This window comes from Microcebus murinus, chromosome 22 (genome assembly GCF_040939455.1).
Source record: "Microcebus murinus isolate Inina chromosome 22, M.murinus_Inina_mat1.0, whole genome shotgun sequence".
Classification (NCBI taxonomy): Eukaryota; Metazoa; Chordata; class Mammalia; order Primates; family Cheirogaleidae; genus Microcebus; species Microcebus murinus.
Genome location: NC_134125.1, coordinates 6,514,327 through 6,537,900, shown reverse-complemented (window position 1 = coordinate 6,537,900; position 23,574 = coordinate 6,514,327). Strand labels below are relative to the sequence as shown.

Below are 23,574 nucleotides of genomic sequence, written 5' to 3'. Positions count from 1 at the left end.
AAAGAAATTAATTGGCCAACTAATATATATAGAAAAAATTAGCTGGGCATGGTGGCGCATGCCTATAGTCCCAGCTACTCGGGAGGCTGAGCCCTCAGCCTCAAGTAAGATTGCTTGAGCCCAGGAGTTTGAGGTTGCTGTGAGCTAGGCTGACACCACGGCACTCTAGCCTGGGCAACAAAGCAAGACTCTGTCTCAAAATAAATAAATTAATTAATTAATTAAATTAAATTTAAAAAAATCAATTTGAGGGCCAGGGCAGTGGCTCACACCTGTAATCCCAGGCGGGAGGATGGAGAGGACTGCTTGAGCTCAGGAGTTCAAGACCAGCCTGAGCAAGAGTGAGATCCCCTATTAAAAAAAAAAAAAAAAATCAATTCGAGGACTAGACCTGCCCCAAATAGCCCACATACCCTCCTACCTGCCCATCGGGAGCCACAGCTCTGATTTCTAGTTGAAAGCTTAGATTCTTCTAGTGGCGACAGCATGCAGGGCAACTCCCATCTTATTGTGAATTACTCTGTCCACTGATTAATGGTTGCCAATCAGAGAGGAAAGAGGGGAAAGATGATGCACTGTGTTTAACAGTGTCCCCCTAAAATTCACATGCCCCAGTCTCAGAATGATCATGGAATCTTTGTAGATTTAATCAAGTTAAGATGAGGTCATGCACGATTAGGGTGGGTCCTGATCCATTGACTGTTGTCAGTGCTGGCAACACAGAGAAAACTGCTATGTGACAAGGAGGCGGAGATTGGAATGCTGCAGCCATAAACCAAGGAACGCCAGCAGGCAAGGAAGGATCCTCCCAAGTGATAATTTTCTGGGATCTAAGCCACAGACTTGATACTCTGTTATGTCAGCCCTAGGAAACTAACACAGATGGCAACCTTTCACCTAAGGGAGGGATGAGGCCCTGTGGAAAGGTATAGAAGGGGGAGGGAGGAAGGAGCTCGGGAAGGACTGGGAGTTGGCCAAAGCCAGTCTGGCTTGCCTTCAACTGCTGCCCAAGAATCACTTGCTCTCCTCCAAGGGCCTTCTAGGTGCTTTACGTTCATTACTTCATTGTTCCTCAAAATAATTCAACGACATAGGTCCCTGTTGCGTTACACCTATGTTACAGCGGAGCAGGGTCATTCAGGTTTCATTGAAGGTTAAACATTTCAGAATAGACAAGGGAGCTGGGCGTAGTGGCGCACACCTGTAGTCCCAGCTATTCAGGAGACAGAGGCAGCCTGTACAACATAGCAAGACCCTGCCCCCCAGTCTTAAAAAAAAGGCCAAGGAATCACAGAATCTGGTCCCCAGAAGAACAAAGCACGTCTTGTCCAATATCCTCATTTTACATACGGGTAAAAACAAAGATAAAGTGGCTTGCCCAAGGCCACATAGCAAACAGCTAAGAACAGAAACCAAACATGAACCCAAGAGAAGCCTGTGTCCTGACTTCTTGTGCTTCCCACTTCATACAGGCCAGAATGCTGGCACCTCCATCAGAATAAGTGTCTTTAAAGAAGGGGGTCACTGGGCCGGGCACAGTAGCTCACACCTGTAATCCTAGCACTGTGGGAGACCAAGGTGGGAGGATCGCTTGAGCTCGAGAGTTTGAGGTTGCAGTGAGTGAGCTAAGATGACACCACTGTACTCTAGCTGGGGCAACAGAGCAAGAGTCTATCTCAAAGGGGGGAGGCATCACTGAAGGCACCTCAGTGCCAACTCCCTAGAGGTTTTCACAAAGATGGGGAAGGGAATGGCTTTCTTAGACTTTTATAAGATGCTGGAACCTCCCTTTCCTTTCACAAAGCAAATTAAACAAGATGGTCATTTCAGTCTGAATCTAAATCCATACCCCTCAAAGTGAGTCACTAACATCAGCATGGCAGAAAGAACAAACTCAACTTTCAAAAGTTCTGCCCACAAAAAAAAGTAAAATAGACTTAAGGGTACAAATACAAAAAAGAAAGCCTTAAGAGAGAAAAGCAAGTTGCTGAACAGAATGATCTAATTTTTAAAAATTATGTATATATGTTTATATGCATGGGGGTGAGAGGAAAGCTCTAGAAGTACATACACTAGATGGTTAACAGCAGTTAGCTATCGGGCAAGAGAAGTGAGGAGGGAGGATGTTTTCTATCCTCTGGTCTATGATGTTTAATTTTTTTACATTGATCATATAACACTGTTACACTTAAAACTTTGATAAAGATAGTTTTTAAAAAGCAAATGTCAGGATACAAAACTACATTACAATGAAATATCCAGAAAGACAGAAAGAAGATTGGGGGAGGAAGAAATAGGAAGTGACTGCTAATGGGTACAGGAATCTGTTTGCAGTGATGAAAAGGTTTTGGAATGAGTTAGAGGTGGTGGTTGTACAACACTGTGAATATACTTAATTGTCACTGAGCTGGACACGTTAAAATTGTTAAAAGAGTAAACTTTAGGTTGTGTATCCTCTTTTTTTTTTTTTTAAGAGACAAGATCTTGCTCTGTTGCCCAAGGGAATGCAGTAGCGTAATTATAACTCGCTATAGCCTGAACTTCTGGGTTCCTACCACCATGCCAGACTAATTTTTAAAATTTTTTTGTAGAGATGGGGTCTTGCTACGTTGTCCATGCTGGTCTTGAATGCCTGGCCTCCCAAAGTGCTGGGATTATAGTGCTGGTCCCAGCCTGTCATGTGTATCTTACCACACACACAAACACACACACACACACACACACACACACACACACACACACACACACATTACAAATGAAAGAAAAAATAGATCTTTTTTCTTTTTTTTTGAGACAGAGTCTCACTCTGTTGCCCGGGCTAGAGTGCTGTGGCGTCAGCAACCTCAAACTCCTAGGCTTAAGCGATCCTTCTGCCTTAGTCTCCCAAGTAGCTGGGACTATAGGCATGCCCACCATGCCCGGCTAATTAATTTTTTTCTATATATTTTTAGTTGGCTAATTAATTTCTTTCAATTTCTTTTAGTAGAGATGGGGTCTTGCTCTTGCTCAGGCTGGTTTTGAACTACTGATCTTCAGCGATCCTGCTGCCTCGGCCTCCCAGAGTGCTAGTATTACAGGCGTGAGCCATCGTGCCCGGCCAAGAAAAAACAGATCTTAATAGAAGCCAAAACCTAGGCATCTGAGGACTGAGTTGGATTGGGGACTTCTTCAATCACAGGGGCTCTGGTTACACCAAGCCACCATGAGCAGCAGTCTCTGAGGCCCCAGAGAAGGGGAGAGGAGATAGGCCATCATTTTGAAACACAAGCCAAAGATCTTAATTGTTCAATCATCAGGAAGGAACCATACTGGCCAGAAACATAACCCCCTCAATAGTAGCCAGGGAGGTGGGCATCGGCTATAAACTCTGCCTCAGACCTGCATTCCTGAGCTGTTTTTATTTCTCGGCCAATGCAAAAGAATCCCCAACCGCTAAGAAAAGAGAACAAAGGGACCCAAGTGTGCAGCTGGGAAGAAAAGGCCGCCCACCCTCTAGGACAACACTCCGCCATCCCACCATCCCACTCCCAGTCCTGGGTTCAAAATCTGTTCCGGTCTCCAGGGATAAAGAGGGGCCCAGGGCATGTCAGGGGAATTAGAAACTTCCCTGCTCCGGAAGAGATGAAGGGACCCAATTCCCCCATACAGGAACTTGGCCACACACCATTTAGAGACGCTAGCAGAAGTTCCAGTTTTCCTGGGGCTCTAAAAAGGTCTGTCCACCCGATGTACAAACTCTTCAGCCTGAATAGAGCCTCCTTAGAAAACGCTCAAGAACATAAACATTTCTAAAGACAGGTTAATTTCAACAAATGAGCTAAGTGGCTAGGTTACACGAAGAAGAGATGTGCACACACAGTGGTAACGGACAAGTGACACTCAGGGTGGCAGCTGGGCGTGGTGGGGACTGGGGCATATGCGGTCCTCTGCTACTCACTTTCTGCTGATCGTAGCCAGTTGGGAACAATAGCCAGGAGAGTCAGTTTACTTTATACGACCCTGCAGACGTTTTTAATGCTGGCAACTAATTACAAAAATATGTCTAATACTGTGCAGGTCAGAGGCAACACCTAGAAGCTAGATTTGGCCCAGGGGCTGCCAATTTGCAACTCTCTCTGAGGCCCAAATCAATCTGTTGCTTGTTCTGTAAAGAAGGCCCATGCAATCACCTCAATATCTTCTCCCTAAATTTGAGATGGCCTCTAGAGAAGGAAGAAAATCACTTTCTTTACAGCCACCCAAAAAGCAGTATGGGGTCATGGGTGGGCACAGACAAATGCCCCCAGTGAACACCATGTGTAGCCTAGGCCAGTTCCTTAACCTCTCTGTACCTCAATTTTCTCATCGGTAAAATGGGGATAATATAAGTACCACAAAAGGTTGTTGGAAGGTTTAAATGAGTTTGTACAAAGAAAACACCTACAACAGCATATACAGCTCAACATTCACTGAGCTGCCACTGAACCCCTTGCAGGGAACAGGGAGATCTGGGCTCCTTGCATTTTGTCTAAGCCCCCAGTCCAGGCCTCCTCCATACCATCAAGGGGTCTAGGATGAATTCATCCTGGGAGGTCCATCAGGCGGGTACAGGTCAGAGAAAGGAGGGACCAAGTTTCATCACTAGAAATAAATTTCACCAACCAGAAACCAGGAACACTACATATAAATAGATCAGAGATGCAAACAGGTTTTTAAAGTAAAAAAGCCTTTCCAAAAGCATAGAACAACATTTCCTCTCCAGATGAATGTCTTTTTTAACTCATTTACATTTTGGGGCTCTGATACTATTAATTATTATTGATGAAAATATCTGTTTTCACATTACAGGATCTCAGAAGAAAAAAGTAACCACATGACAGAATTCTAAAGATTTCTTTAGGAAATCTAATATACAAAAATCTACACCAAGCCGGGCGTGGTGGCTCACGCCTGTAATCCTAGCACTTTGGGAGGCCGAGGCGGGCGGATTGCTCAAGGTCTGGAGTTCGAAACCAGCCTGAGTGAGACCCCGTCTCTACCAAAAATAGAAATAAATTAATTGACGAACTAAAAATATATATACAAAAAATTAGCCGGGCATGGTGGCGCATGCCTGTAGTCCCAGCTACTCGGGAGGCTGAGGCAGTAGGATCGCTGAGCCCCGGAGTTTGAGGTTGCTGTGAGCCAGGCTGACGCCACGGCACTCACTCTAGCCTGGGCAACAAAGTGAGACTCTGTCTCAAAAAAAAAAAAAAAAAAAAAAAATCTACACCAAGATTAGGGGATCTTACACTAGGTCTTAAACAGGAACATTGCATGTAAAATTTTATGTGTATAAGCATATTTGAGTGGATGGGGGAGTCCATTATTTTCATAAAATACTCAAAAGAGGTCAGCAGCCTCCAACAAAGTCAAGAATCAATGAAACAGATCCATTATCAAGTAAAGATTTGCTTTCTAGTATTATTTATCACAGAGTTCTTTCACCTGGCAACTTCCTCTAAATTGTAAGATTTCAATTTCACCAACCTGGAGGGGACAGGGACATAACTGCTATATATAAAGTGAGGGACACCTGGATTAAAGATTTCATACACTGGCTCCCTCTACTGGTGACACCTGGTAGGCTACTTGATGTGAGCCCCAGGTCTCCACCACTATAACTCAATAAGCCCCTCAGGGGTGGTGGATTCTTAATATTTCTATATCCCAGGACGTGACACAATGGTCCCTAAAAGAACACATGAACTACCAAGTCCTGGGTAGTTTGCAGCCATTGAAGAAGAAACTTAAATTCAATGCCCAGTCCCAAGCAGGCAACTGGCTTCACTTAAGCAGCAGACATTAGAGAAGGAAGCCCAAATGCCTCTGAGGTCTCACACTAAAAAGCCTCACCAATGCTGAAACAGGAGGCAGTTCCATGCAGCAGTGGTACACACAGAAGTTCTGGAGTCACCCCTGGATCCTGATCCCACCTCCATCATCTACCTAATCTATGAGCTCAGGCATGTCCCTTAACTTCTGTGCACCTACTTCCTCATCATTTAAATGCAGGTAATAACGGAGACTGCTGAATCTTATGTGGCTACATGGTGCCCGCATTAGCTGGCCGGGTAGAGTACCACAAGGATGTGCAACCTGTTCGTGTGAAACAGATGCATGCTCCAGGGAAACCAGCCCAGACCAGCAAGTCTTCCCAACAGAGATCAAGAAGTCTCTTCCCAAACCCAGCAACAGCACTATTGCCGCACGAATCACACCTCCTGCCTGGCAGAGCTCGGGTTTCCAACAAGTCCTGGGAAAAAACTCAACCACAAAGCCAGCTTCCACCATGACGTTCCCCTGCAGCTCTTAACGGTAGCCTCTGCGCGGACAGACCCCCCAGAGGCCCCCTCCCAGCACAAACACCCAGAACGGCAGAACAGTTTGCACCAAGCTGCCCCGAGCCATGCTGCCACTGTCACCTTGAACAGAACCTGCCCAGCCCTCCTCAGTTGCCCAGCCCCACACGCGACCCCTGCCCACCTTCACGCCTTCCAGGAGTGCCTGGGGGTCCTCGATGCCCTCGGGGACACACTTCTTGTTCTCCGGGAGGGATTCGAGTTTCTCCACCAGAGCTTTCAGGCCCTTCAGTTCAAACTCAGTGAGGTGGGTCCATTTGGCAGCCACCTCTGTGGCGGGAGAGCCGGTGGGTGTCTTGGGGTAGTCTACGGGCATCGCGGTGGACTTCACGCTTTCCTCCGACTCGTTAGACAAAGTCCTTTTGAGGAACCGCAGGGCAGGTGCTTTGGGCTTCTTCCCGGGGGCCTCCTGGTCCTCGGAGGGGGTGCTGGTGGGCGAGACGGGGCCATCGGCGGGCGGCTTGGGTGCCTTATCCGCACCCTCCCCTTCCTCTTCCTCCTGTTCCTCCTCTTCCTCCTGGGGCTGCTGCTCACAGGACTCCTCCTCCATCTCCAGCCAGGAATCGGATGAGAAGCCGTCTACGCTGGGCTTTCTGGGGGCATCTGAAGGGGCGCAGGGGTCATAAGAAAGACCGAAATGAATGCCCAATTCCCTGCTGGAAGTCTCTGGAACCTCCACTCAGTCTGCCTCCCCTTGACTCCAGAGATCAAGCTTCTCTGACAATCCTACTGGTCTATGCCTCCCAGGCCCTAGAAAGACAGCTCGGTCAGACCAAGATTCAAATCCCAGCCATGCTGTGTGTACCCACATGGGTTGCCTCACCTCTGTGAACACACCTGGTACTTTATTTTTTAATGTCTAAAAATAAGCCAAAAGAGAACATATATAATTCCATTCATGTGAAATATCTAGATCACGGGGAGATCCATACAGACAGGAAGTAGATTAGTTGACAGGGGAGAAAAGACAAAAGAATCTAAAGGGTTTCTTTTTAAGGTGATGGAAATGTCCTAAAATTGACTGCAGTGGTTGTTGCATAATCTGTGAATATTCTAAACACCACTGTATTGCACACTTCACATGGGGGAACTGTACGGTATGTGAACTGTATCCCAGTAGAGCTGTTTACAAATATAAGGCAGGCCAGGGGCAGTGGCTCACGCCTATAATCCTAGCATTTTGGGGAGGCCAAGGCAGGAGGATCACTTGAGGCCAGGAGTTCAAGACCAGCCTGGGCAACACAGTGAGATCCCATCTCTTCAAAAAATTAAGAAATTAGCCAGGCGTGGTGGCAGCTGTCTATAGTCCCAACTACTTGGAAGGCGGAGGCAAGAGAATCACTCAAGTCCAAGAGTTTAAGGTTGCCGTGTGCTATGATGACACCACTCACTCCAGTGTGGGTGTCAGAGTTCAGACCCTGACTTAAAAAAATTTTTTTAGGAGTTCGAAACCAGCCTGAGCAAGAGCGAGACCCCATCTCTACTATAAATAGAAAGAAATTAATTGGCCAACAAATATATATATATCTAAAAATTAGCCGGGCATGGTGGCACATGCCTGTAGTCCCAGCTACTCGGGAGGCTGAGGCAGAAGGATTACTTGAGCCCAGGAGTTTGAGGTTGCTGTGAGCTAGGCTGACGCCACGGCACTCACTCTAGCCTGGGCAACAAGCGAGACTCTGTCTCAAAAAATAAAAAAAAAAATAAAAATTAAAAAAAAATTTTAATACATAAATAAAAATATAAGGCAAAGCAAACGTCCTCTGGAAGACTGTGGTAAGAAGTAAACAGGCGTCGCCAAGCACAGTTCCTGGCACATGAGTAGCACTGAATAAGGGGGGTGTCTCCCTCACATCTCCCCTTCTCTTTGGCAGATGGGCTAGAAGAGCCAGTGGGAAAACAATGGCAAGAAAACATAAGGAAAAAAGTGAGCACTGATTACCCAAGCACTGCCCCACGATCTCCTCTCGTGCCTGCGAATGGAATTGGACATGTTCTTCCGCCCTAAATATCCAAGTGAGAAAACCAGACTTTGCTTTCCAGGCCTGGGGACGACTGACGCTCAGAAATCCTTTCACTCTTCCCAACCTCTGGTCCCCAGGAGAGTGTGTAGCTACTGCAGTCACAGCGGCTCTCACGCTATTTCAGGCTTATTTCCCTTCCCTCCCACCAGGCTGGGAGCTCCAGAGGAGCAGGTGGTGATCTTCCGGTACTTTCCAACCCCTGAGTGTGGCATCATCTGATGGGAACGCGACTCATGACACACCCCAAAGACAAAGATCCCTGCAGATATAAACACTGGTCCCCCTCATCTGCCCAGCCTGGAATCCCTAAAAGTCACTAGGAATGAGACTTCAGGGAAGTGGGGGAGGACACCTCCTACAGGGGGTTAAAAGGAAGAATCTAAAAACCCTGCAGGAAAAATCGTGCAGACCCTACAGGAGACAGACTCCTCTCATCTTTCTATCCCGTGATGATGAAAAATGCTGTGGTTCAGACACAGCGGACTCTACATCCAGAAAAAGCCCTCGGCGACAACAGCTTGGAGATCCAGCAAGGAAGAATTGTGTTCTTTCTCTAGATTGCCGGTTGGGGCTTGCTGTCACAGCCAGATGCAACTTCAGGGCGGGCATTTGTGAGGCAAGATTCAAGGACAGAGCCATGTTGGGGGGATGATGTCCCTTTAAGTCCTGGCAGTAGGGCAGGGCACTGCAGCAGCGGCTACAAATGCTCTCTCCCAGCTCCCCCAAGCCTGCACCACTGGCCCTGGTCACCCCTCCTGCAGGCTCAAAGGCAGCCTGGGTTTTTGGGGACTGGCTGCATCTCACAGGCCTGCTCCTACGTAGACAAAAACCCAACCTTTTGTGCAGGGTGGGGAATCAAAGCACAAGGAACTTTGCTGGGGTTTTTGCTCTGGGAGGTGATCCTGTTTCGGTAGCCATGCCCGAGACCAGCCCCTCCCTGCTCCCCCACAGTCGCAGGCTAGAGGCCACAAACATGGCTCTTTGGGGGTCACAAATTCATTTTCTTGGACTCTATATTCAAAGTGAGAAGCTGACAAGAATGGCTTCCCCATTAAGGGGTTTCTAGGATGCTGCCCAATACTCTGGGCTCAAAAGAATCCCCTGAACCCAGGGAGTCTCTCCAGAGCCCACCGAAAACGTGATTCCTGCCCCAGCTGCGCAGCTGAGGCTGTGGGCTCCCTGTGGCTCACTCACCAACAAGCATGGATTCTCTCTGGTACTCCTGAGTGAGGTAGGAGCGCTGGGTCACGCAGTACGCATATCTCTCCAAGACATACCAGCACATCTCATAGTAGAAAGGGTAACGGAATTTGGGCTGCACCTGAAAGCAAACACCCAGGCAGGCAGAGGTCAGTTTCTGGAGGGCAAAGGGGAAAGGAGGGAGGAAGTGGGGGGAGGCTCCCTGGGGGCAGGGGTCATTGTCATAATCGTAGCAAGAGCACAAATGGTGGGAGGGAAAATGGGCGGGTTGCTGGGAGAGGGAAGATGCCAGCAGCATGCACAAATGAGGCGGAGGACGCGGCCCATGTGAGAGCGTAATCTCAAAGGTCCCTGAGCTGCATGCCCTGGAAGTTGAATGGGGGCCACTTGGTGCTTCTGTGAGATGCAGAGAAACAGAGTTCTCCCCTGACCTGCTAGCAGACGGTGTGGGTACCTGCAGATGGGAGCCACTGCCGGATTCTAGCTACAACAGACATGGGCTCATCGTTCTTGAAAATTCTCGCACAGACTCTTCTGTCCCTCCCACCCTCTTGAAAAACAGAAATCAACCCCCAAACCTTACCCATTTGCAGACAGGCTAAGGTGCATCCTCCTGCACACTGGGAGGGAGGCCCGGCCAGGCCAACCAATGATGATGTGGGGGCGTGGCCTCTCCCCCAGGGGCGGGGTCTCAGAGGCTCCACCTCCTGCTCCAAACCCACACCACCTGGCACTGCCCAGCCTGTACTGCCACAAAGGGCTCTCTCGGACACAAGTCCCAGGTATGATCTGAGACTGTCCTGACACTGAGGGAGACACAATCAGGTTTGGAGCTGGAGGCCACATGGAGATCCCCCACGGGATCTTACAGGGAAGGGATTCAAACCGGGAGGAAGAAAAGGTGGAGACAGCTCTGTGTATCAGAATCGTAAAGAGGTCTGGGCCCCAGGGGGATTCCGATGGGTGGCAGTTTGGGGTCTAGAGATGGGATGGCAGCGAAAGATGGGAAGGAAGGAACACCACTGATGGACCTGGCAGGATGAGCCTTCTGGAAACTGCATCCTGTGCAGTCAAGGGTGGAACAAGGGCAGCAGGAGGGTGCTCCCTGACTCCCACCGCTGGGCCCCTCTCCTCCAGAGCTACACGATGGGTCTTCCACGTCCACGCTCACACCTGGCCTGCTCTTTTGCCCTCTCGCCAAGGGTGTCTCTGCAAGGGCCAGAGACCCCTCCTCCCTTCCCCAGTCCTCCAGGAGCTCAGGGAGTTGGATGTTAAGCAAGACCTGGTCTCTATGCTGACAATAAACAAATGTAGAATGTCTACATCTGGGACAAAGACAAATACAAGCAAATCTAGGTTCTCCATTGGCCCTAAAATACTATTTTCCTGCCTTTCTTGAAATGCCCACCTGGAAAAGGCCCCAACTTGGCCATCTCTGAGAGACCTAGGTCTCACTCAGCTCCTGCCCACTCCTGCTAACTCAGTTTTAAGCTTCACTCTCTTTCCCCAAGTTGAGGGCCTCATTCCTCCCATCTGCACATTGGGTCCATATGATCTCCCTGCCGCTGGTAGGTGGTGTGCTCTGCAATGAGATCATGGCCGTCACATGCTTTCGAGCTCCTTGGGGGAATGCATGGAGTTGGGATCATAATCTAGCGGTTTCCTTGGCTCCAGCTACTTTCCTGAGAACCCCAGTTTTATTGCTGGGATAGTACTGATCTTTTTTCATAGTTAATGGATCAATGCCCTCTGGAATTTAAAAAGGAGGGACTCCAGCATGAAGCAGACCTTGATTTCCTGTGAAGAAGGGTTTTGGGGGGGTCTCAGTCCCACCTCTATTCCAAAACAAGGGCCAAATGGTTTTGAAACAAATTGCCAATACCTAAAAAGCAGGCTGAGGACAGACAGACGCTCACTCACATCTCCTGACATTATTCTTGATTGGTAAAACTCTGATGTTGGTTTGGCTTTTCAAATTTTCGGACACCATCCAAGCCACCCTGCCATTGATGGACACAATGACCATCAGTTAATCTTTCTAGATTAGAAAAAAAAATGAGGGGGCTGTATTTCAGGAGGGGAAAATAAGTTTCCCTTCTTTGTTGCTGAACCCAAGGGAAACCAGCTGGGTGAAAACAAATGCTGATGAAGGAATTCAAAATTTTTAATTTTTTTTTTAATTTTTTTTTTCCAAGAGAGGACTGCAGGAAACAAAATTTGCAAAGAATTGACTTACAAACAGGTTGTCGCCTTCCACCCTTCGCCTTCAAAAGGTTTCAGCCACATGCCTGGGAACATTAAACACACGATTGCTCAACATTATTTGTTGACAAATTCGGAGCCTCACCAAATCGAGTTGTTAACCAATGTCAATCCAAAACAAAGGGCAAGGCAGTCAGAAAGCATGCAATGCTCCCAGCCTGGAGGGACATCAGTCTGTCAGGATCTCAAGGGTTCACTTTGAGTTCCAAAGGCCCGTTGGTTCATGTGGCACCTGGCCTGAGCCCTGCCTCGGAGGCCCAAGTCATCTCAGAGCTGAGTGACCACAAGGAGATGAGAAGAGAAGGTTTCTCAGTGCATCTAGAACTCCCAGGTCTCCAGGACTTGGAAAAAGTAAAACATGAGGGTGGATGGAAGTGTCCTAAAATTTGTTTTTCTCCTGGAAAAAAAAAAAGATCAATGGGAAAAAAAAAAAAAAATCCAATGGTGGGGGAAGGGGAGAGGTAAGGTAAATTATTTGCAATTTCCAAATAGATCCACTGGCCAGGAAGGAATGGGGTGAGCTGGCATTACCTTTTCTGGGAAGGCTGCTTTCACTAGAGCCATTGGGGGGAAAAAAGACAAATATGAGAGAGACGGCAGTTTAATGAATGATCATTTGGACCATCCCTACCACTTATCAACCTAACCAAAGTTAAAACTATGTGGTGATTGTTGAGACATTATCTTAAAATAGCAAACAGGTGACATATCCACTTGGGTGCAGTTCTCGCATCGCTCATCTTCAGAACAGGGGGAAGGGAGATTTCATCTGCAAGGGAGGAAATGGAAATCCACCAGCCCCCAACTCCTGGATGTGTTCGCACTGCCTAATGGGCAGTGACACTGCATGATGAGGTCACCTATCATCCAAACCGGCCCAGAAAAGTGAAAATGGTGACAGTAAGACATAGCTTTCTAAGCCCAGGAGGACTCTGGGGTTCCCTACTCTGGATGGGGGTCCCCCAACCTTGGGTCGCAAAGGCAAATTCTTTCTCCAAGACAAATCCACACCATAGAGCTTGGAGACTGACAGTTTCTGTCCCACCCCCTGCATTCGGTTTCTAAGCAAAGCCATGTTTTAGGACTCTTAAAAAAATATTAAATATCTTTAAATGGCCATAACCTTCTTAGGCAAGCTCTGGGGGGTGAAAGGAATTAAGCTGTAGCGAGCTGACAAGGCGCTCTGGCATCTCATCTGGCTTCTAGTGCTCTCTCCCCAGCGCCTTTTGTCTGCCTTGGCTCCCAAGACATAAACAATTGGGCCTTGTAGCCAAACCCCTCTCCAAAGACCAGAAATCAAAGCAGATTAAACAGACTGCCGCTGGTTCCGGCCCGCCAGCCCCCAGCCGGCAGCCTGCTTCAGTGAAACCAGATGGGGTGCCCGCTCAGAAGACAGGGACAGCGGGCCCCGGGGGAGGGGAACCTGCCGTTCTCCACGTGGAAGCGATATCCCACACAAGCTCAGTGGGTCACTCAGGGGTCCGCTCCATGCGTTATCCTGCCTCTTGGCGCAGGTTGGGGAGGAGAACTGGGCTCCTAAGAGAACAAGAGGACCCAAATCCACTGATTATACAATCAGATTCCCAGGGGGAGGGGATGGCTGCCCAGCAAGTTGCCAAAGCCTTTAGAAATGCCAGCCTCATGCTGGCTTTCAGGAATTGCCTGCGAAGTCCTGGGCCCGGCTTCTCCTTCTAGATTGTTCCTTTTCCATCCACACCTGCTCGCGTGCTCATACACAAACTGGCCCGTTCTTTAGGGCCAGCCAAGGAACATTGGCCGGAGCGCCCCAGACAGCACTTGACCCAGACTATGGGGTGACCACTTGTACCCAAACGCCTTTCTCCTGAATGTCATGAGACAGCACCCCTCAGACCAGGCCAGAGCCTGGCCAGAAGTAAAGAAAGAAAGTCCACGAAACAAAGGCCCCAGCCCAGATCCAGGTCTCTGCAGATCCGGGCATCCCAGGCAGCAAACGTGCCAATCTGCAGATGTGCACACACCACGCCCTCACAGCACCAGGCCACTAACTTCTACTCCAAGGGGTCTCCAGGAAACCCGCCAAACAAGGTCCCTTAACACCAGGACTGTGAAAAGGTTCAGATACACACAGTGGCTAAGGCCTTCGCTCATATATATGATCCCACGCAAACCAAGGCCTGAAAACAAGACCAGGAAAGATGGGGGCTCTGGGCAGAGCAGCTGCCTGTGCGAGACGTTTCCTTGGGGTCCAGGCACAGCAATATCTCGCTGGGGCAAAATGCCATCTCTGACACAAACCACAAGAAGAAATGGCATGGTCTATTCATACAATGGACTATTACTCAGTCATAAAAAGGAATGCGGTACTGACCTGTGCTACAACATGGATGGCTCTCAAAAACATGCTAAGTGAAAGAAGCCAGTCACAAAAGGCCACATGTCATATGAATGACTGCATTTTAGAGCACACATCTAAAATAGGCAAATCCATAGACGGAAAGTAGATTGGGGGTTCCCAGGAGAGGAGGGGACAGGGAAATAGGGAGTGACTGCTCATGGGTACGGGTTTCTTTTTGGTGTGATGAAAATGTTCTGGAATTAGTGGTGATGGTTGCACAACCTTGCAAATATTCTAAGAACCACTGAATTGTGCACTTTAAACAGTGGATTTTATGGTATGTGAATTATATCTTAGTTTTTAAAAAAAGAAAGCAAATATTTGAATAGCTATGTAAAAATTTAAGAGGAAGAAGAAGAAGAAGTGGGCCCCTTTTGACCCAGGCCTCCAGTGTCTGATCCCGTTTCAGGCCTGGGGACACCTGGTCAAGTCCACGCATGGGAAAGGGGGGCTAAGCTCCAAGCCACCGCTGGTTTTCAGGGGAAACTCACAGAGTGGGGGGCATGCGTCAGGTGTCTGAGCCTCAGCCCTCTGTCCTTGGACATGGGGTGGGAGACTCTTGGTGTCTGACAAATCATTACTGTCATTTCCAAGGGCAGAGGAAAGCCTCAGCCCCAAGGAGCCGGGGAACCCCCGGCAGACCCTGAGACCCACGCAGAGACAGGACCGGGGGCTCATAGACACTGGCTTCCTCAGGGGCTCTCCCCAGTCAGATCTGGGGTCCCCAGAAGACACATGGCCGAGACCTGACCCCAGACCAGGCCAGACACTCTTTCCAAGGTGCGCACCCAACCCCACACGATAGCACCCAGACTGCCTGGGCCTGCTCACACCTGTCTTCACATGAGGAGGAAGAGGCAGGGTTCCCGAGCTCCCTCAGAGCCTTCTCAAGAGATACTTCCTCTTCCAGGAGGGGGTTTTGGCTGCCACCGGCTAGGAGGTGAACAGAAACTCCGGGGCCCCTGGGTAGGGCTCCTGTGGGCGTCCCCATGGGCTAGAAGCAGGGAGTGGGAGGGAGAGGGGACCTGCAGAGGGCTTCAGAGTGACCTGCTCCACACACCTGAGCGCCGGGCAGAGCCCAGGGGCCAGGCACGTGCACGAGGAGAGAAGGAAGCCCCTTACCCGTGTTCTGTCCTCGATCTCGTAGATGCGCAGCTGCATGGGCACGTTGAAGCTGTGCAGGATGTTTCCGCCGAACACCAGAGAGTCTACAGGGGTGTAGACGGCATGGATCCAACCTGGGGGTAGGGCAAAGTCAGGATAAGCCGGTGGCCCCCTGGGGTCCCTCTCTCATGAAGCTGTAGGGGAGAGAGCCAGCATGCAGGAGGGCGCAGAGGGCTGAGAGAGCACCCAGGGCCAGGAGCGACAGTGCTCAGAGACAGCCAACGCTCTGGGCCAGCTGAGAGGACTCAGCCTGGCAGCCCCAAGCAGCTACTGGCTAACTGGAGTCAGGGGGTGGGAAGCTGTAGATCAGCTCCCAGCTCTAGGACCTTGATGACAAAAAGCTTCCTCCCCGAACTGGGCTGCAGCTGCCACCAGAGAGGCAGCCCCTTTTCCCCATCTGCATGCTGGCAAGGGGGCTGGAGCCTTACCTCCCAGCCTGCACACCTGTCCTGAGCCTTTTGGTTTTTTTTGAGACAGTCTCACTTTGTTGCCCAGGCTAGAGTGAGTGCCATGGCATCAGCCTAGCTTACAGCAACCTCAAACTCCTGGGCTCAAGCAATCCTCCTACCTCAGCCTCCCGAACAGCTGGGACTACAGGCATGCACCACCATGCTCAGCTCATTTTTTCTATATATATTAGTTGGCCAATTAATTTCTTTCTATTTTATAGTAGAGACGGGGTCTCGCTCTTGCTCAGGCTGGTTTCGAACTCCTGACCTTGAGCAATCCGCCTGCCTCAGCCTCCCAGAGTGGTAGGATTACAAGCATGAGCCACTGCGCCCGGCCTGTCCTGAGCCTTTTTTTGTCATCTCAGCACACTCCAGTCTCAGGTGGGGTCACAAAGGATGGCTCGGAGCCACAATGAAGGAGTGACACCTTGCCAGAACTGGGGGACCCGGACACTCGCCTCCACCTGAGTCTACCTTCTGCTTCAAACTCCTCCTGGGCCCATTTCCAGGTGGTCTCCTGGGCCATGTGACACTTGCACCCCCAAGTCACCTCTGCTTCCTCTCTGCCCTGAAGGCCAGGAGTGGCTGGGACTCTCTCTCCTGCACCAAGCAGCTTCTCCACAGCTGGGGCCGCAGCTCATCTGTCCAGGCTCCTGAGTCATGGACAGCCTCCGCCGCTGGGAGCAAAGCTGCCGCCGGGGAAGGTGGCGCAGAGACTGCGATGCCAGTGCCGGCGCCTGTGCCGGACACTCAGCCGCTAGCCCTCCCTGCCAGGGACAGTGCATGGGACAGAGCTGGCTGTCCAAGAGAAAGCTTGTCACCAAGAGCCCAATGCCGCCCAGCTCAGGAACGAAGCCTTTGCTTTATGGAACCATCTCTCTGTGCTTAGCTTCCTGGGCCTCTGGTGTGTCTCAGAGGCAGCCACTCTGTAGGCCAGGTGTGCCGTTGTCGCCAGCGACCATTGGGCCCCAGACCCCTTTGCCCATGTTCACTTTCTGCACAGAAGACTGGGACCACTGGGTTCAAGTGCCTGGCTCTAAGACTGTCCCCTCTCCTGGGGACAGAATGAAATGAGGCTCTGGGCAAGGATGGTGCCCACGTACATCTGTATCCACCAGCCCTGAACGTTCCCTGCTCTCCCGGCAGGTGGAAAGGCAGACACACCTGACTTCCGTCTGTTACTCTGATTTGGAAGCAAAGAGAAAACAGAAGAGAGTTGCTACTGCAAGTGGGAGAGCAGGGAATCTGCATGCCCAGACACAGCAGGGATCCAGAAGCTTCTTCCCGAGCCAGGGCCTCACAGGTGGGTCAGGCAGCCCCCACCTCCACCCGGAATTAGAATCACTGCCCAGCCCCTCCCCTAGCCCTGCTCACATCTGCTTCATCACTGACGTAAGACCCTCAGGAAGAACCGGGAGTGGCAATAACAGTGTTCACAGCCCCGTCCATACCCCAATGGCATCTCGCTCACAACAGCCCAGGGACCTTGAGAGCAGGTGTCCCTAGCTGGAGACTGGGCCAGGGACGCTGGTATCTGCCTCCTGCTTCCAGGCCAGAGTCATTGACAATATGAAGGCAATAAACAGAGGCTATTAGGGCCAAGCGACAAGGGATAGATCCAGTCACGGAGGGAAAGCCAATGACCCACAAAACCTACTGGCAGGCCAGGCGCGGTGGCTCGTGCCTGTAATCCTAGCACTCTGGGAGGCCGAGGCGGACGGATTGTTCAAGGTCAGGTGTTCGAAACCAGCCTGAGCAAGAGCGAGACCCCCGTCTCTACTATAAATAGAAAGAAATTAATTGGCCAACTAATATATATAGAAAAAATTAGCCGGGCATGGTGGTGCATGCCTGTTCCCAGCTACTCGAGAGGCTGAGGCAGGAGGATCGCTTGAGCCCAGGAGTTTGAGGTTGCTGTGAGCTAGGCTGACGCCACGGCACTCACTCTAGCCTGGGCAACAAAGTGAGACTCTGTCTCAAAAAAAAAAAAACAAAACAACCTACTGGCAGGGTATCCCCATATCTGCCTCCACCTTTGCAGCTGCTACAAGGGATAAACCCAAAGGTCACAGAACTGGGGGCACCTCACAGACACCCATGGCCCAGTTGGGTCATGGCTTCCTCCATGAGCTTCAGTGACCTCCCTGTGCGGGACCAGTGCCAGGACCAGGCACTGTGGCTGCCAAGACGAAGCAAGACAGCCTCTCCTCTAACCTCACGGCTGGTTGCAGGGGCAGTTACGCATTCCAACCCATGTCAGAACAACGGGGACATTTCACATGACCATCTGAATTGCTTCCTTCCCAAATGGGGGGACCAGCACACCAGGCCCCACTCCCACCTGGCCCCACCTGGTTTCCCACGGCCTTCCACACCGAATGCAGCCTGCTCACTGCTGCGCCGTCCCCTGCTCTACACCCATTTTATGGATGCAACATCTGAGGCCCAATCAGGTTACACAGCTAAGGAGCTACTGTTTCTAGACTTGCTAGAGTCTGAGAAATACGTGGGGCTCCCATGAAGTGTGGGGCTTGGATGGTTCTTGCTATAATGTAGCCCAAGTCACAGATCTCCAGGGTCCCCCCCAGGGACTGCCACCCCTAGATACAGCAAATAAGGTCCCCACACTGGGCTCCATCACCCTGGCTGCCGCCTGTCTGGGCACACACGCAGGAGGGTGGGAATCTAACGCCCCGACCAGCCCCTCCCACACTGCCTGGCACCAAGAGGGCCCTCAAGTAAGTTTGTTAAATGAACAATTCTCCCAAAGTCACTCAGCCAAGAAGGAGGGCCAGATCCCAAGTCTCCTGACTCCCAGGCTAACGGAGCAGCAGGTGGGTGCACCTAGGAATGTGGGCTCTGAAACTCGTACCCCTGGGTTCTCACTCAGCCCCTGTTGCTTATTAACTGTAAAACCTTGGGCCTCAGGTACGTCCTTTATTTAAAAAAAAGGTAAAGGGATATTAAAGTTTTCCTCACATGCTTATAGAGAAGATAAACAACGATGAGCAATGCTCATGGCTCAGGACTGCTAACTACAGCTCACCTGGGCTCACACAACCAGAGCGGGAGGCCTGCTCAGATCAGGTGTGGACAGAGAGAAAACATATCACCTGGTTCACGCAGGTACTTAAAGTCCCTGCCTTCTTATTCCTTGGGGACGATTTCATCTCCAACATCCCTCACTGCTAGAGATAAGGCTGAAGCCTGGTGACCCCCAGACACCCCTGACTCTGGCCTCAGTGTTCCTCACCCTGATGACGTCTTCTCACCTCCTCTGCCTCATTGCAGGTTGCCCAGCTCGGCAGGACAAATCAGAGCCCCTTTCTCTGGGTTAACTCTACTCCTGGGCCACATGCAACAGTCTTCCTCTTCCCGGCAGCCTTCCTGAATTACCCAGGAATGAGGCCTAAAGAATTGCCACTGCTAAAGCACAGCCAGTACCCAACCCCGCCATCCTTAGACACAAGAAGAAAAAGTTAAACTGTGTCTCACAAAAATATTTGGCCATTGAAAATGCCCGGCATGAGGCCAGGCACGGTGGCTCACGCCTGTAATCCTAGCACTCTGAGAGCCCGAGGTGGGAGGATCATTTGAGCTCAGGAGTTTGAGACCAGCCTGAGCAAGAGTGAGACCCCCATCTCTACTAAAAATAGAAAGAAATTAATTGGCCAACTAAAATAAAATAAAATAAAATTTAAAAAAATGTCCGGCATGGTGGCACGCACTTGTAGTTCCAGCTAATGGGGAGACTGAGGCAGGAGGATCACTTGAGCCCGGGAGTTCAAGGCTACAGTGAGCTATAATGACAACACTGTACTCCAGCCTGGGTGACAGAGTGAAATCCCGTCTCTCAAAAAAACTAAACTGAAATAAAATAAAATATTCCTCACCCATCAGCATCATGCGTGAGCTTTCACAGAACTGAAGACCCTTCAAGTGCCTTCAAGTGACAGCATAGGAGGGGACATGCCTAAGGTCACAGCGTGGGGATGAAAACCCGGGACAGAGGTAGGAAATGCCAGAATTGGATTCTCCACTTCAAGACAGAAAAACGACCGTTCAGGGAGCTGCAAACCCTTCCTGGATGCCCTGAGGCTCTCTCTCTGAAAGCCGCAAACACACCACCGGGACCTCAGCTGTCTGTCTGTCTGTCGGTCCGTCCAAGGCAGAGAGGGCAGGGATGCTGGAGAGAATTCCCAGGCCCTGCGAGGATCCAAAATACAAATCTAGGTCTGTGGACTCCAGGAGTCTTACCTTGTTTGTTTTCACCAGTTGGCAGAATTTGGGGAAAATAACGATGGTGCAGATTTCCGTAAACTCAAATTATTAAATTTAAAGTACTGTTCTTTATTCTGAAATTTTGAACTTGCCACTTTTCTAGTATAAGAATAGTCTTTCTTTCGTAATAGGTGATGCTTGTTGACTTTTTTCCCTTAATGAATGTAATGAATGCTCATCTTTAGCAAAATTGCAAGTCAGTAACTCTGCAGCAGTTTCCCAGCTTTTTAAAATTTCACTGATCCATGAAAATCAATGTCTGGGAACCTCTGAACTATTCTGTCCCCTTCATCATCCTCCCACCCCCCCACCCCCGCTCAGAAGATGATAAACTTCAACTATCCCTTTTCTACTTTCCAGAAATCCAGGAAAAAACACAATCTCATTCATGACCCTTAGGGTGGGAAGTCTTTGCCAGGGTCTAACTTGACTCCTGCTTGCTGCAGTTCCAATCCACATCTCCTCTTCCTGCCTTCTGCAGACAGTCACATGCCCGCTGTGGCCTTAGATGCTGCTTCTCGAGACCTTCCCCAACTTGCTTAAGTCGCCAAAATCAACAACCCTCCCACCCCAGACTGGGGCAAAGTGAGGAGCCCCCACCCAGGTCTGCGTGAGAAAGGGACCCCAGGCCTGTCCCTCCAGGGCTGAGGAGGCCGGCACTCAGGGGAAAGGGTTGGGACAGATCCCGAGGGTCTGGGAGTTCAGGTCCACCCCTCCTCCCCCGCCCCAAGCAGAGATGGGACAGCAGAGGTGCAGAGAGAAGAGACTAAGGACAAAAGTCAACAGCAAGTCCGAGAACACTGCAGCGTCCCACTGACTCCACCAGGGCCCATCAGCCGGTACCTGCAGAGCGGCCTGTGCACACTTGAGGGCGCCACCCCTTCCGTCCCGAGCCTCCGCTCCACATCTGCAGGGTGTCCCTCCACATACAGACCACCACGTACAGCCCCTCTGTCCAAAGCAGGGCTCCTCCCCTTCCAGTCAAGCAGGTCTGAGGACAGACCTGGGGCCATGGTAACAAAGTCACCCCCACTAAACCCTGCCACCTCCAAATCCCAAATTTCCCTAAGTCTCCACTTTCTCCCCAACTTTCTAGAAGAGCCCAGGAGTGCAGGCCCACCCCATCCCCATAGCAGGAACCGCTACCACAATCACAACAGCCCCTTCAGCTGACGCCACACACTAGTGCTTGGTGTCTAGACCCAAGGCCAGCTTCCGGCCCAACTCCCAGAAACCTCAGTGTGACCAGCTTCTTCAACTAATGGATCTTAGTGGCCTCAAAAGATACTTTTAGGCCGGGCGCTGTGGCTCACGCCTGTAATCCTAGCTCTTGGGAGGCCGAGGCGGGCGGATTGCTCAAGGTCAGGAGTTCAAAACCAGCCTGAGCAAGAGCGAGACCCCGTCTCTACTATAAAATAGAAAGAAATTAATTGGCCAACTAATATATATAAAAAATTAGCCGGGCATGGTGGCGCATGCCTGTAGTCCCAGCTACTCGGGAGGCTGAGGCAGGAGGATCGCTTGAGCCCAGGAGTTTGAGGTTGCTGTGAGCTAGGCTGACGCCACGGCACTCACTCTAGCCTGGACAACAAAGTGAGACTCTGTCTCAAAAAAAAAAAAAAAAAAAAAAAAAAGATACTTTTATCCTCTGGGCCAAGCTTCCACCCAGTGGTAGATTCTCTGCAAGCTCCTTGATGCATCCATATCTAGCTTCTACTTGTATAACTCCAGTGATGGGGAGCTCACTACCTAACAGAGCAAGTTATTCCAAGACCACTTGCTATACCTCTTCTTCCAGGAGACAGTACTTCCCTGGCTGGCTGCAGTTGCCATGCGCCTTCACTTCCTGGGTAAAACAACCCAACTCCTCCCGCAAAGTCATCTCACCCACGTGCTTTCCTGACTCCTCTCTCTTCAGGTAGACTTACCCGCCCCACCAAAGCACAATGACCAAGAGGAACAAAACCTTCTACATGTGGCCTGACCCCCTCATTCTATACAATGGGACTGTCACCTCCCTCATCCCGGGTGAAATGCTTCCATTAATGCAGCCTAAGACTAAATTGCCTGACTCCCAGCTCACAAGCCACGTCCACTAGTGACTCAGCCTATAACTAGGCCAAAGCCCTTGGTGCATCTCCACAGAACAACAGGCAAGTCGGTGTTAGCTCACTCCGTCCTCACGGCCACTTTGGGGAGTCTTAATCCCATTTCACAGATGGGAACACTGAGGCACAGATAGGTGAAGTCACAGCTTACAAGTGGCAGAGCCTGAATTCGAAGGGGAGGTCCTGCATTGCCCTTGCCCAGAGCCTGTCTCAGGGTAAACCTCCCCCCACCCCCAGGACCGCTGTTATCACCTTACACAGAAATCTCACAGGAAGTCCTGTGGAGGCAGCAAACCTCCTCTGAGGGGCGGGCCCAGGCTTCCTCCGAGGGAGAGAGAGTTCTAGCCCTCAAGCAGGGAGATGCGGGAGGTGCGGGGGGGGGGGGGGGGGGGGGGGGGGGAAACGACTAGGCTGCTTTTCCCCACAGCCTGAGGCCTGCCCCCCTCAGGGGCTGCCAACGGCCATCCAAACCCACAGGCCCCGAGAACCCCTCCCTCGGCCCCAAACCCTGGCTGAGGCCACAGGACACTGAGAGCCCAGCACCAGCCCCACCAGAACCTACCGGAAGGGATGAAAAATGTATAGCCCTGTTTCAGCTCAATTCTTTGGCATCGTTCCACACGGTCTCCCAGAAAGATGTCACTCTGTTTGCCTGACAGCACCCACTCCTCATAGAGCGCCAAATTGTGCAGGGTTGGAGGAATCAGCCAGAAGATCTTGGGAGGAGAAGGAGGCAGCAGTCAGCTGAGGGTCGGGCCAAAGTCCTCGATTTCTTCCAGGCCCTGACACAACCCAAGGAGATGGTCCCACCTGCCTGGGGGGCATGGGGGGTCATCCATCCCCAGACCCCCTGCAAGACAGGGCACAAAGGGTCTCTGAGGAGGCAGGGAGGGCTGTGCCCACCTTTAGGGACTCTCCATTCCAGCTGAAATACCGGGCTGGGAATACTTTCTGGACTGGGTGGAACATTCTTTCTCCCGAGCCACAGGATTGTCTGGGAGGTGGGGGCAGGAGAGCAAGGGAATTTCCTAAACTGTACGATAAAATGGCCCAATAAATAAACCCAGCTTGTGCTCACTTTGGAGAAGGAGGAAAAACATCTGGAATCAAGTGGGTTGACTTCCTCCCAGAATCTCTTCCAACACACGCAACGCACAGACCCCAAAGAGCAGGGCGGCACACGCATGTTCTAGAGAAGCGCCCGCATCTGTGCAGGGACACCTACGTCCCCGCCTGGACACATACGCAAGAGCAGACAATGGCAGGCGCACCCTGCACGTGCACCCCGCCTCCTCTCTCAGGGTGATGTCTGTCTCAGTGTCAAATGTG

At 50.8% G+C, this 23,574-nt stretch overlaps 1 protein-coding gene across 4 annotated transcripts in view; it reads right to left on the bottom strand.

Annotated features, from left to right (window-relative positions):
• KDM2B (lysine demethylase 2B) overlaps positions 1-23,574 on the bottom strand; it is a 127,337-nt gene that overhangs the window by 63,552 nt on the left and 40,211 nt on the right. For all 4 annotated transcript variants that reach the window (XM_012782279.3, XM_075996528.1, XM_075996530.1 and 1 more), the window contains 4 exons: positions 22,808-22,961; positions 15,366-15,481; positions 9,599-9,725; positions 6,505-6,983 (listed from right to left, as the gene is read on the bottom strand). In XM_012782279.3, the coding sequence (XP_012637733.1) occupies positions 6,505-6,983; positions 9,599-9,725; positions 15,366-15,481; positions 22,808-22,961 (876 nt within the window). The remainder of the gene's footprint in view (positions 1-6,504; positions 6,984-9,598; positions 9,726-15,365; positions 15,482-22,807; positions 22,962-23,574) is intronic.